General features: G+C 41.3%; 1 protein-coding gene across 1 annotated transcript in view; it reads left to right on the top strand.

Annotated features, from left to right (window-relative positions):
- Positions 1 to 1,325: 1,325 nt before the first annotated feature.
- The window catches only part of LOC108577022 (transcription factor Sox-19b), a 45,281-nt gene continuing 31,324 nt past the window's right edge, over positions 1,326 to 15,282 (top strand). Inside the window, exons 1-2 of the mRNA XM_017940103.1 lie at positions 1,326 to 1,390; positions 4,526 to 4,791. Of these exons, the coding sequence (XP_017795592.1) occupies positions 1,386 to 1,390; positions 4,526 to 4,791 (271 nt within the window). The 5' untranslated portion in view covers positions 1,326 to 1,385. The remainder of the gene's footprint in view (positions 1,391 to 4,525; positions 4,792 to 15,282) is intronic.

Below are 15,282 nucleotides of genomic sequence, written 5' to 3'. Positions count from 1 at the left end.
ATGGAGTAACTTTGTTAGGAAACTTGGCACAGTTTCGAAAAAAATGAAATTTCACCACTTTATTTACATGGAAAATCAAGTACCAACAAGAAAACTACAAAATCGTCGCAGTGTTTAATTCGCGACAAAAATCTCCGAATTAAACGTAAGTTTTCAAATCGTACCGGTAATTTAAGAAACCTTGCGATCGTACGATTCAAGAAACACGATCGATCTATTTACAAATCTCGCTTTAACCTTTACAATAAATGAAACGTATAGATAAAACGAACGTAAAATTTTCTGCGATAACCTTACTTATAGAAAAATACAAAAATGCAAAGTAAAACTGCATTTTTACATTAAACTCAGTTAAAGTAAATTGGTCAGAGGCGGAACTAAACATTTCTGGCTCGCACAAAACAGCGTTCTTCGTCGCTTATTTATTTTACATTCTTTAATAAAAAAAAAAGAACTCGGTGAGGTACAAGACCACTACTCTACATCCAACTCTCAGAAAAACTGTCACCTGTGGCCCTGAAAAAAAAAAACATTTACTCCATAACCACAAATTTCTTGCAGACAGGAAGACCAGTGTTCGCCAATCTCAGGAAGAAATTTCGTCGCGAGTTCGCGGAAAGAAAGGCGAAACAAGACGACGAACGCGGGAGGGTGAGCCTTGGATGCGAACGAGGAGGGAAAACTGTACGAAAGAGGAGCGTTGGACAGTGGGAGGGGAGGACCGATGAACGCAGGACGGCTCGTTATCGACGGCCTCGAGTGTCTCGCCAATCGCGGCCCTCAGCGATACCGCGTTCGTCCGACTGGCTCCGCCCACCGCGTCGCGCGATTGGCCCAGCCGCCTTAGTCCCGTTTGGACCTCGGTGGAGGGGGTAGACTGGAGCGAGGAGTCCGTGGATCGGCGGTAGGCGACGGGTCGTGCGTGCACACTCCCAAAACTATCGTTCGCGGAGGCAGATTGAACGTCGTGCAAGTCGTGATCGTCCTCGTGCGTCGTCGTACGTGATTACTGTCCCTCTCTAGTACAGTTCTTTTGTCTGGAACGTTTGGAAAATTGGTCGTTATTGACATTGTTACCATTTGATCGGTGAAGGATGCCGTCGTTGGACTTTATCGTGTGTCGCGGCGCGGTTGTCTGATCGGTAAACGAGGAGGAAAGTGGTTTATAGCGTGAAGAAGCACAGTGTATTTACCTGAGACTCGAGTGGATGGCCTGATATGACAGTGTAGTGACTTAACTGATTGTTGGTTGTTGGTTTTTTCCCGCGTATAGCGATCGCGTATTTTCTCTCGAAGATCTTTCGTCGAGGACCAGGTGAGACGAGAGTCTCAACCACGGCAGCAAAATTGAGCTGGACTTGCACCAACGGGCCGCCGGCCACTTTATGAGGTGAGTCTAGTTTGAGATTGGGCTGTTTGGTATGTTATTTGGAAAGATTGAGAGTACTTGAATGATTACGAGGAAGCTCTGAAGTGTATTTTCATTTGAAAATTAGTGGAGATTTGTGTTAGAGTGTTTGAACGAGTTAACACTTTATGATATGTGTCTAGGCTGTGATTGCACCGTTGATATGTTTATCGAGAGTTTCGTGTGCTTGGATGATTATGCGAAAGTTCCGAAGCATATTTTTGTCGAAAAATTAAGAGTGTTGGAATTAGTCAAAAATTGAAGATTCAGATAAATTCAACGAAGAGAAGAGAGGTGTTAGAAAAGTGACTTCGAAAGTGAAGATAATCCTCTTCAAGTTTTAATAGCTATAAAATGAAGAATTTGATATATTTTTAAACATAACCTTTTACCACACAATGAACTTTAGAAATTCCTACTAAATCAAACTATTAATCTAAATTACGCGATCAAATCGGTATCATAATTACGAAACGTTCTATTGTCTTCGTTGAAACGCGGCAAAGCGAACCTTCCCATAAACTAACCATACCAACATTCCTGTCCGTGTCGAGGTTATAAACACAGTTGTCTACATACGTATTTATCAACGGCGACGGTGACCCACTCACTTGTTCCCTGAATATCGCCACGGAACATCGAATCAGCTGTAACATATATTCCAAAATCCACGTGTTCAAACATTTTAAACTCGTCCCAATAAAAAAAATTCTCACGGTTTCGTCAAAATGTAAATCGACGTTTCAACGGAGCATCTTCTGCGAGCTTACTCGAAGAGCACGGGCAAATACTTTCACGATTAACAGATCGTCGAACGTCTAGAGCAATAAATTGCCGCGTGCACAGCTATAGTCAGTCCGTCGCCTAAACATTCAATTAGCACTTCCTAATCCCCCGTCGCAGCTTGTCAACAGCCATTACTTCCAGCATCTTCTCTCTCTCCGTTGAACCACCCCCGAGGACCATTGGGGCTGCCTCTCTAGAGCAGCGAGCGGCTCGTTCCGGCCCCCTCCTCCTCCACACACCCGTCGAAACGTCTCCTCTAACCAACGTATCTATTAATCCGGCCTGAATGACACTCGAGGGTGGCCCCTGTCCCGAGGGTGATTCTAACCCTACAAAATCGTAACTACCGCCCCCGGGTTAACTCCCTCAACCACTACAGGTTTTTTTCTCTCTCTTTTTTTCTTTCTTAATGAATGCTCAAGGAGATCCGCGTAATTGTGTTAGTTCGAGAGGAGAGAAACTCGGTAGAGTAGAGATTCCAAGGGGTTGGAAAGGAAACGGGAGAGAGAGAGAGAGGGAGAACGCCCTAAACGAAGGGTGACATTTAGGGTAAAAAGATGAAGAGAGAAAGAGAGAGAAGTAGGAACGTGGTGAGATTGGTTAATGGCTTTGATACGAGAAAAGGATAAGATTAATTTGCTTATGAATCAAAGAGCAAACGAATAAGCAATTACCAGAACCGTGAGGAGTGGTTGCACGAGTGCCCTCGCTTGGTGTTCTTCTGCGTGTCGCTGGCGCACAATTAAAAGCCACGAATACTGTTGGAATTTATATGAGTGTGTGTGTGGATTATCGTACCGGTGACCGGTGGAAATTCGTTTCTCGAGCGATTTATAGATGGAGGATTTTCGAGAACGGTGTCCAGCTAATTATAGGTGTCGCCCATTCATTTGGATCTGTGTGATAAGCGATGGAATGACATTTGTATTGAATATATGCGGTATTGTTCGATGATAATGTCTATTCATTTGTGTGATCCTCTAATTAGCTCGAGGAATTTATATTGTTCGTTTCGGTGGTTGTAGTTCTCTTTTTTCCTTCTTTTTTCTTCTCTTCACGGTTTTCGAAAGTAAAAGAAGAATTTCGGCTTGATGTTTCCGCGCGGTTCTTTCGAGTGGCCGTTTTGTAACTGGTTGTGAAAGGTGGATGTTCGTGGGTTTGGTCAAGTAACTTGTTGCGTTTCAGATGAATGAAACGAAATGATTGATGTAACGAGTCTGTCAATTTGGAAGGTTATTCAGCACTTTCTTAATGATTTTAATCTCGTTCCTGACAGGCCGCGCCGGCAGGATTCGCGGCTGTTTCGTTACGATGAAGAGAAAATTGCCAGTCGGTTATTCGGAAGATTGTTTGCCACTCCTGTGGCGGTACTAATTACGTTGATAGCTTGTACAATTCAGAGGATACTGTGAAAAAAACATTGAAAAACTGTATTAAATTGCGCTACGGAAAAGTGATATCTTCATCGTTCTAAATTGCACCGCGGAATACTGGAAACATTATTGAATCATTACTTCACGTATTTTGTAAGAGAACGTATATTTACTTCTCAATACAACAATCGTACAGAAATTATATTCAAACATTAAACATACCGTGTTCACTTTCAAACTTCGTAAGAGTGCACAGTTCTCAACGAATGGTACTTACTTATTTTCTCAATGCAAAAGTTAAATAATACTCAGTTTTAGATATTAAACAAAAATGATCTCCGAACTCGCAGAAAACTTACACAGTTCTCAGCGAATGGCGTTTCTTTATTTTCACAATGTAAAAATTAAACAAGAATCATATTCAGATATTAAAAAAACAGATAGTCCTTAAACTTCAAAAAGCTTCACAAGGATGCACAGTTTTCAGTAAAACAGTACTTGCTTATTTAATCAATGTAAACGTTAAACAAAATTCATACTCAGACGTTAAACTTGAAAAATATCCCTAAACATTCAAAATACCACAAATTTACTTTCTCGATCTTCACCTCGTTCACAAACCACCTCTTCAAAGGGAACCATCTCGAGACTCGTCGATAGAAAGCATCTAAGCACCAAAAATATGCTTTGAATTACCCAGTGAGCGATTAAATAACCGAGGTAACGTCGCTAACATCGTAAATCACAAGTCCGTCTCCGACGGATCTCGAAACAATAGACCCTCCTCTGTGTCCTCTTATACACACACACACACACACACATAGAGACAGAGAGTGGATCTCCTGAGGGTCTGGTCGGTCAGTTGGACTGTCGGTCGTCGCGGTTGTTTTCACGTGGGCGTGTCCCCCTATTAACGTGGCCGTTGGGCTTACTAATTGGTGGCTGCGTTTAATTACAGAGCCGGCGGCAACATGTGCGACGGCTCGTTCACGGAGACCCTGCGCGGTATGCAGGGCATGTCGGGTACGTCGCCACCCGGTGGCGCGGGGGTTGGCCCCATGGGGGTTGGACTCGGCAGCCCTCTTGGCCCGACCACGAAGAAGGCGCAGGTGGAGCATATCAAGAGGCCGATGAACGCGTTCATGGTCTGGTCCCGGCTGCAGCGGCGGAAGATCGCGCAGGAGAACCCGAAGATGCACAACTCGGAGATCTCTAAGAGGCTCGGTGAGTAGTTTCGATGGATTTCGAATGGGTGATTCGTTTCTGCTTGTTGAGCAAATGAAAGGTTAAAATCAGTGGAAAATACAGAGTATAGGGCCTAGCAAAAAGAGTCGATTTCTTCTCCAAATATTCAAGTCAAGCACGTGTTCCTGGATTAATCCCTTGTCTGATAATAACGAGTCACAGTAGCGTTGCAGATTATAGCCAAGGAGTAACAAAAGGAGAATTGTATTTCTATAAAGTATATATTTTTACTCTAACTTTAGATTATTAAATAGAACGTCTGTTTCAAAACAGTGAATAGTCGAAGATAACATACATAACCGTTAAAAAATCGTAAGGCAAAGGGTTAATACAGAAACAAACTTGAATTCTTATTCCAAAGAACTTGCAATTTAAACTGATAACTAACCATGACGATCTAGAACCACTTGAACAGACAGTCAGATCTTTTTGCTGGATCCTGTATTTTACCCTTCCGTAACTATTAGGACGTATGAGTCCTACTGGAGTACCTACTCGAAGAAAAATTAATCTCAATGAGAAATTTAAACAAAATACAATTCGGTTACGAAATTTTATCGGCGACCTTATGGTTAGCGGAGTTAAGTGACGTGGTTTAGCATTCACTCTGACAAGAGAGTGAACAATGCTGTTTGGAGTTAGGAGAAGTTGAAGTGTACATTGTTTCTCTTGTAACGTTTGATTTGACGTTATGTTGGGAATTGTTCTTTATGGGTGGGTGGGAATGGTCGTTTTACGTTGAGGAATGGAGTGCATACTGTGAAATTTTTAGGATGCATTTAGCATTTATGTTAATGGTGATGTGAAGAACGGTTTGATAGGCTGGATTCGAAGATAATATAGACTCACGTGTTCTAGTGTTTTATGATTATTTTAGGGTAGAAATTTTACGATCTTTCACTGTGGGAAGTAGTTACTGAAGCATCGAATGTGTACAATTTTTTCTACATAAAATTGTCGAATAAATATTATTCAGTCGCTGTTAATTACAATTAAGATTTCGACTTTTGGGGACGAAAATTCTCGAACAGTGAAACAAATTTTAAAACATATAGAATGTATACAATTGTTCTTAGTACGAATATAAAAAGAATATTTTGCTGCTAACAATTTCGAGTTAAATGAGTAACTAAATTTACAAAATCTATTAAAAAGATAAATTTGCCAAAATTATTTGCATATTTTTAATTTTTCCGTCAGCTGCAAGTAGTAACTCTATTTTATCACGAAGAACTGTCACGTCGACAGAAGTACAAATACATTACAAAACATCAAACTATACACATATCTCTCATTCAAACTAAATCACAAGCAGAAAATCTGTGTCAGCGAAACGCCGCCATTTTCATCATCGGAAAACCTACATATAGTCCCTGTACCACGCGAATGCAATTAGTGAAACTGAAAGCACGCTCTTTTAAAAAAAAACAGACATCTAAAAGAGAACTCACTTCCTCCTTCACGCCTGAAGAAAAGAAACTTGTTCCAAAGAAGAAACAGCTGTCTACTTCGCAATATAATCATATTCTGCACGATCAAACCTTGCAGCGATTCACCAGAACGTCCTCTCGTTTCCCCCGAAACACCAGATCACAGCTAACGTCCTCTCTGCATCGTCTCTTTTCAATAAATCGTTCAGTCGGTTAACGCGGTAGGTCCAGCTTGTCTCGACACACGTTCGAATTATTCATTCCTCGTGAAAGAGCGACAGAGAGGCGCAGAAAAATCTGCCGAAGAAGAAGAAGAAGAAGAAGAAGAAGAAGATGGCTGTGCGTAACCGTGAGGGAGAAAGGAAGGAAAGGAGATAAAGAGGAACGGGGACGAAGGTATTCCGGTTGGTATTTCCGTTAAATACCCGGGAATCGACAAAGCCCAGTTCCCGCAGCCTCCCCTCGAAGCTTCTTTATCCGTCATTTTCTTCCTCGCCTCTCGGTTCTTCTACCCCCGTTTCCCTGCCGGTTCCCCCGGCGACGACGAATAAGGGAAGTGCCTGCTCCTCGGCAAAAATGATGCGCGCACGCTCGAACCACCTCTCTCTACCGTTGGATTCCACCCCCGCCGTTTCCCTCTCTGCCACTCACCGCTTCCATTCCTCCTCTTTTCTCGTCCTCTATCCTTCCCTCACCGACTGCCACCCCCCCCTTTTCTCTTCTCCAGCTTGCACCCTTTGTCGAAGCGACACTTTTTCGTCGCTCTTTTACCGCCATATCCCTGGCACCGCGCGCATTTCTGCTTGATATACAACCCTCTTCCTCCCTCCCGCCCTACTCCTCTCTTCGCGAGTTTCTCTCTCGTGGCTGGCTTGTCGGGAGCATTTGCAAATTTCGTCCTGCAAACCAACGTCCCCCCTTCTTCTTCTACCCCGTATCCACGACCCTCTTCTTCCTCTTCCTCCTACTGCCACCACTACCACCTTGCTTCTCCTTTTCCATACGATACGCTCCTACTCCTCCTCCTTCTCCTTCTTCTACTACACCGTGGGAGAGGAAAGCGACAAAAGATTCGAGGAACCGATGTACCATGCGGGAGAGAGCACCCTCGACTCGTTCGAAGGAATCTCGCGCGGAATGCTATGCCGTAGCGGTTCGTACCCTGAGACGAGGTGCTCCTCGCGGTTTCCGGGCAAAATGGTAACTCGCGAGCCGGCTTCCTGCCGCCGTGAGTTCGAGCACCGATGTAGGGGAGTGCATTGTCGGGGATTTTGATCGTGACGTAGATGGGGAATTGCCTTTGGAGGCGGATTTTTGGGGATGTTGTGACTGGGGGAGTTGGCTGTGTGATAAATGGAAGCATTGCTCCGGGGGTACTTGAAAGTTTGTGTAATTAGTTTTATTGGCGTTGTTGAGGAGAGAGTGCCAGGGGTAATAAACGACATGTGAAATTCTGGTCGTTGTAATTTTCGGTTTTGCAATATTATGCTTTGGAGGTTATCTTGGAATTGTGTTTTTGAGGGCTAGTTGTAATTAGATTGTGTACATTGTGATTAGCGTTTGGGATTCTGAATTTATCCTGGGATTGTGATTCTATGTTCTGATTGTGAACGTTGAATTTTTGGTTTTTTAAATGAATATTAATTTGGAAGTTTGAATATCCTTTGGCCGATGCGAAATTCTGTTTGAGTCTCTGTAACGGCTATTAAATCGAGAATGTTAACTCTTTCAGATCGAAATAGATTAATCTAAGTACTAAGGTACAATTTTTTAATTTTATTTGTGTCATTTTTCGTTTATTATGAAAGCATTTAATAAATACAGTTTTGATTACACAATTTGTTTTACAAATTACAGAGATATTGCAATTTAAACCTTAAGTATACGGTTTTCCTCTAACTAAAGTTTCTCAACTCTAAGTTTAATAATTTATTATAGTGGAATGGAAGATGCTTAAATGGAAAACCCGTATCTTCATAAATTAGCAACCTTGTTAAATGGCTAAAATGACTAAAATTTACAAAAAAATGGCAGTACTTTTGTTTCATACTACATGTAATTCTACCCTTGATGGCTCGAATTCTTTTCCTACCTGCTGTGAAAGGGTTAAATGTAAAAACTCTGTTGTAAAAGAAAAATACAACAGATCTATCTCCAAGATACATTTATTTTCGTGTTCACGAACCTTCATCCCCTAAAATACACTAAACTATTATAAAAAGTATCCTCGAAATTTTCATCTACCATTTAAATCACAATAAGTCACATCTGTCCTACCTACAACCACGAAAAAGTCAACCTCGCAAGCCACGAAACGAGCAACTTCATTTCCTCCCGCACTGAAACATCTCGTCACAAAGACCTTCAGCTTCTCCACTAAAATAACACTTCTCAATTCGTTTACCACGTTCGAGCGAATCGAATGGAGCAACAGAGGCGGAAAAATAAGGGATGCGACGGCGAGACGCGCGCGAAGTGGTCAATTATTTGCTCGGGTAGCATAAGCGCGTTGGAACGCGAAAGCTGCGCCGCAGTTGACCGACCGTTTAGTTGGCCATGGTTTGCAACGGAGTGCAAACTTTTTAGTTGTCCAACTAACTAGTTGAATGCACGCGCGGTTTCACGCTTGTGCATCGCCTCTCTCTCTCCCTCTGCGCTCGATGCAACTGAACAGTTAACCAACTAAAAGTTGATGGTGTTTGCCAAGCCTGAGCAAACGCGCGCGCTCGTGCGCCGCTTCGAAATAGCTTCTAAATGGAAATTTCGATCGGAGAAAAAGCTAGCCGGGCGTTTCTTGCCCGGTTCAATGGTGAATTTTATCGCCGGCGTCGTTGGTTACCGTGTATTTTCTTGCCGAATATAAAATAAGAATCTTATCGCTCGCGAGCTACCCTTGTGCTACAAATATGACCAGAACCAGTTGGCGCAGCCAGGTTGTGTAAAATCTCTTCAGAAGTTGAGTTTTGTAGTTCGAGGATATTGGGTTGTAGTGAACTTTTCCTGCTATTTGCTATAAATAGTTGGAAAAATCGAACAGTCTGACGGCGGACGTGTGTAACCTGATGTTTAGAGTGGGTTACTGAAAATTGCACGGGTAGCCAAATAAGTAGTTAATGATTCAGGAGATTTCGTAATAGTACGGTGTGTAACGAAATTTCACGGACTCTGAGTTTGACAATTTAACGCGGTCGAATGGGAGACGGTAAAAAGGAAAGCACGATACCTTCGTATGTATGCTAGCAACATTGTTGCGTCAAATATATGAAATGTTAGAAATTTTTTTTAAATATATCAGTACGTAAATCTTAGGGTGGATTTATTTGTAGGTTATTGTTAGCGAAGATTTTATTTCTATATTTATTTCACGTTTCATTTTGAGATTTCCTAGGATTTCGTGGCAATGAAAAGTGACGCATGGTGAATTATGTCAAGAAATTTATTGCTCTCTGTGTTTTGTGTATTTAAAGCTACAGTGTAATTTTCACGATCATTATGAATAGAATTGACTATTGTCGAGTGGCTCATATTTTAGTTTACCATTTTCAAAATCTTCATCAATTTAAAATATTAAAATCTCTGTCGATTTAAGATATCAAAATCTTTTTCAATAAAAGATCTTGAAATCTTTGTCGATTTAAGATCTTAAAATCTGAACACGTTGAAATTTTAAAGTCCTTATCAACTTAGAACCTCAAAATCATCGTCAATTTTGTCACCGAAGAATCGTCACGATCAAGAACCTCTCCAATAGCAATTTCCCTCGTCGTAAAATAACAAATTAGCACGAACGAAAAAAGAAAATCTAATAATCGTCCTTGCAACGCCATACACACAGCTTCGCGGAGCGTATAGCTCCCCAAGCAGACGCGTTTAATCAAATTCTCACCTTTACAAGCGTGTCGTCGCGCGTCTCCACACAGAAGCAATGAAACTCGACGGTCATAATTAACGCAGCAAACAAGCTGTCGCTGTTACCTCTTGCACGCGCGATCCACTCTTGCTATAGCGTGCAGACGTGTACGGTGAAACGTCATCGACAGGCAACGTCGGTTTTACGACGTCGATTAGCAGACGAGCGTATACGCGTTTATCTTCCAGCCATTCGACCGGACACGTTTCACAATCCTCCAGCCGGCGAAAACTGTGGCGGAAGGGAGATTGAGCCTGGTATCGAGCAAACGGTCCATTTAGAGAAGCTAATCTGGTTATTGGACGTCGCTGAGTAACCCACGCTCCTTCCACCAAAACTTTTCGATTCCACCTCTCTGTCCATTCGTACGATGTCCTTTCTCCATTCTACTTAGTCGAAGCTCGAACGCGTGGAAGGGGTTGCTTCTTCGCTCGTATTTCGAACGAGACGCGAGTAGGGTGTATGTTAATTGAACGAGAATCGATTAGGTCGCTGGAGGATGGCGGTGGAAAGCTTCTTAGGGGTTTGGAGTTCTGTTTGAGTGAAGAGGAAATTAAAATAGGCGTTTTGGGTTGGTTTAGAAGTGGCATGGTGTTTGTTTAACCCTTTGTTGCCGAGTATATGTTTCAACATTTCTTGATAATTGGGAAAATTAAATATTAGATTTTGCTATTTGTGCAACGATTTATTTGCAAAGTTCATCAAAGTTTACATGAAAAATTTGAGATTTACATTTTTATGGAGAAAATGATTAGATTTGGTTATTTAGATATTGATTTATATGCGAAATTTATCAAATTTTATATTTTATTGTTTTTTAAGACGTGAGTTGCTGAAACGAATGACGTTAAATTTTTGAAGTGAGTAATGGAGTAATTTCAGGATAATTCTGATCGACGACTCATCACTTATATAACATTTTACGTAACATATTGCTAATTTATTCTACCATATCAGTCACAAGGAATGATATGCTATTTCGTTCTTACATATTCTAAAAAAATTTGTTCCACGATATTGCTTGGTATAGCGTACCTTGGTTCAATTTTATATTATTATTTCTAATACTGGGATCCTTATCATTTAAAAAAAAAATTTTTTAGCAATCTTAAGGGACCCAACACGTGATCAATAATGTTGTCAGTATTTGTCGGTGATGACAATATTATTAAATTGCATTCTGTCGATATTGAAGGAAGGATTCATAATAATAGTAATATTCTTGGAGGAAATTGAAACAATATTGCAATATTAATATTGCCTCTATAATATTGTGGGATTTTGTTGATTACTTTTTATGTATATTAAATTAAAAGTACCCCACGCGTCGCCGGTGCTGTTCACTATTATTATCTTTATTTGTCACAGTTTATTTCTCGTTCGCTGGTCAAAAACACACGCATTCACACACATAAGCCGCGATCGGCTTGACAACCCATGTTATTGTCTAAACATAAACAAATGCGCCACGCACGATCGTTTTTCATTCGTTCTTCCTTTCCAGGCCATTCACACCGCTCTCTCCACTTCCTCAATATTAACATTCTTCTATTTAAGAGGTAGGATCTTAAATAAAATAGAGGCCACTTGCAATTACGATAAACTATAATTTCATCAATTAATAACAAGTACAATACATAAAATATTTTCACCTCAATAGTAAAAGAATAAATAATCTCTTCTCCCTCAGGTACCAAAAACTATCATTTTCAATTCCACACATTACCAATCTCGTCCAACACCAAGAAAATAAAAACACCGTCGGTTTCTTCTTCAACCGGACAAATTCCAGCAAACTTCCTTACTCTTCCCCCAGGAGACAGTTCGAACTAATCCACGGGGCTCGCTTCGCCCCATCCGGCGGACTCAATTACTCAGAGGCGATCGCGATGCAAGTGTATATATCGTCCTCGCCCCTCTTATCGATCGTCGTAATTTTCCCTCTTGGTGTCCTTGCGCCTCCTTTCTCCACTCTCCGTCTAAAACACTCATTGTTGCCCTGGTAAAAACGTGCGCCACGCACTCTGACAATACGAGAAACGCATTTTCGCGACGAAACGAAGGCAGAGCGGGGGATGGAATTGGGGGAGGTGGTGGTGTGGTGGTTTGGGTAGGACACGAAGGAAAGTCGACAAAGAGGAAAAGGTGGTGAATGTAGGTACGTACAAACACGAGGAGACGAGGATGGTGAAACATACAGCCGGTGAGGATAGAAAGAGAGAGTTCGAGAGGGGGTTGGGAAGGGAGAGAGGAGGAGGAGGAGACTTGAGAAGGTAGGAGCAAAGCTTTCATCGTAATGAAGTATTTCTGCCCGTTCCCGTAGCCTCTCTCTCTCTCTCCTTCTGGTTCTCTTCGTCCTTGCAGTTCTTTCGCGTGCGTTAAAGAAACGACTTGTCGGTTTTGCGCACTCATCGACGTTGAAGCGAGCCGAGCAGAGGAGGGAGAGACAGCTAAGGGGAAGAGAGAGGAATATTCATCCTCCCACAGCGACGAAGGACAACCCTATTTAACCCTTGGAGGCCGTGGAACCAGCGTTTTCTCTCTACGCTTCCCTCCAGATTCTTCTCCCCCTCTCATCCGCTGCCAGGAATCCTCTGACGGGCTCAAATTGCTTCGGCGTTTTGTGGCTTATCTGGTTAAACGAGGGAAAAGGCTTCTTCTCCTCTTCCAGTCTTTCGTTTGTTGTCTTTCTTCCTCGCTGTCGCTCGGTTTTATGAACGTTTCGAAATGGTAATTGGAAGGGGAGTTACACTTTCGCCAGATGGATTTTTGAGAAGTGTTGACGTCTGGAGTCTTTTGGTGGCTGATGAAAATTAGCCGAATTTGTGTGGAAATAGTTCTCTGTTGGTTCGAAGATTAATGTGCTATTTAATTGTGTGAGATATTTCGAGTATCTGATAATTTCAATTGAAAAACAGAAAAGAAATGGAAGTTGGCTACTTGGAAATGACTGCCGCCAAGCGAGCTTGAAGCTCTTGAGGCTAACGTAATTCAGAAAATTCCGTGAAATAATTCAAACTGCAAGTGTTCAAATACCAATATTGAACTTTTTAACAAGTTTTCTTTCTGCTTGAAGTTAATTCTGAAACAATTAATACTTATTTGATTTCCTATGCTTATTTCGATAAATAGAAAAGCTTTTGAGACTGACAGAATTTGGAAAAGACAGAAAATTTTGTGAATAATTCAAACTACAAGCCAAGAGTTTAAATGCCAATATTGAAATTCTTAGCAATTTTTCCTTCAACTTTAAGTTAATTTTAAAACAACTAGTAACTGTTTAATTTTCCTTAGCCTATCCATTTGCAAAACAGAAAATAAATATAAATTAGCTGCTTCTCTGAAAATTCTACGAAACAAATCAAACTACAAGTCAAGAGTTTAAATACCAATACCGAATTTTTTAGCAATTTTTCCTTGAATTAATTAAATAAGCTGTCTATTTTCCCTTAGCCTATCCATTCACTCACCATATCCTCTATTCTAATCATTCACGTAAGTAGAATACTTCCTCATACCTTCGACTAACGTCAAAATCAATTCAATCCGCTGCAACAAAAATTTCCGGTACTCCAACTATTACCCCCACCCTCCACCAATTCTCCCACAATTCTCAATTTATTTACATTCCAAACGACGCAACTTCTTCCCTATTTCCAAAGCACAGCACAAACTTTCCCCGTACACGTGCAAAATTCTCTCTTGGTGCGCGGAAAATTCGCGAGACCTTCCGAAAGGGACAAAAGGGAAGGGCCACGACAACTCTGTTCTCCAAAAGACTAGAGGCGGCGTAATCCCGAGGAAAGTGGACGTAATCGTGTCTAGGACACGGGAGAGAGAGAGAGAGAGAGAGAGAGCTCGTGCAAGATTCGCGAAGAAAACAATTCGCGGAGGACCCCGACACTGCGATCCTATAGAATCGCGAGAACAATGCCGCCCTTGCGACAAAGGAGGGAGCACAAAACGCCTGCACACAGGTACACGCGCCGCTACTCTCCCGTTCTTTCCTCCCTCTATCTAGCCCTCCGTCTCCGCGTGATTAAAAATGATCGTCCCCAAGCAAGCTTAAAGCTCTCGAGGCTGAAAGCTCGCCTCTTCCTCCTACTCTCCATCTCTTGCTGCTGATGCTGTGCACCGCGGATAGTAGGTACTGTGACTTGGCGCGGATCCTCTGCGTGGACCTGGAGGAATCCTTCATTCAGTCGAGAAAATATATTCTTAACAAGATAATTTAATAGAGACCGCAGTTTTTCGTTTAAACTAGTTAACCGACGTGTCTGTTGTCTATCTTTCAGCAGCGTTACGGAGTTCCAGGAAAAGAACAGCTCTCTACTGTTTCAATTGGCAAATCAAATATTGCACGCGAGATCTTATTAACCCTTTGCACTCCTATGCCGAGTCACACTCGACGTTTCTAAATTGCCAGTTTAAGTATGTACCCACCTGTTATATCTCGCAATACTTTTACTTTTTTATTTTTTTTACTTAAGATAAACATTACATGTGTACGAAGCATTTGTTTACATTTGTCCTTTGAAGTACATTTAAAATAACGCGGAACTATTGGCAAGAAAATGTAAAAGAAATTGGGAGTGCAAAGGGTTAATCGTATTGATGCGTTTTGTAATTTGTATGGTGAGAGTATTCATTTTCACGAGATCTTTGTGCAAACAAACATGAATGTGCAAATTGTCGATTTTTGAGGTAGTCTTCTTTTGTTCCTAGCTATACGACGAATAAAACGACGAAATAAATTTAAGTCCGAGGTAGAAACTGATATCTACGAGAAAATTGCAAAAATGTTACATTTAATTGCGAATTTCCGTAATTTATCGAGTTGCATATTCATGGTATTGATGTAAGGAGAAAGAATATTTAAGAATCAGTTATAATAATTATTGCTATTGTTAATTAAGGATGAAATTAATACAGAATATCATAGGTAAATCTGGTAGAGATCATAGTTGAATTTCATTTATATTTTCTGTGGCAGATTTTTCAGTGAAACTAATTTTCTACTATTCGGCGTGTTTAGAGAAATTTTCTACGGTGTTAAAGCTTCTTTTCCTTCATGAACGTCTAAAATTATCGCAGTTTCTTTATTTCCTATCGATCAAAGTGTTGCAGTTC

Source organism: Habropoda laboriosa, unplaced genomic scaffold, assembly GCF_001263275.1.
Source record: "Habropoda laboriosa isolate 0110345459 unplaced genomic scaffold, ASM126327v1 scaffold440, whole genome shotgun sequence".
NCBI lineage: Eukaryota > Metazoa > Arthropoda > Insecta > Hymenoptera > Apidae > Habropoda > Habropoda laboriosa.
Note: the sequence above shows the minus strand (reverse complement) of the source record. Positions and strands in the feature narration are given on the sequence as shown.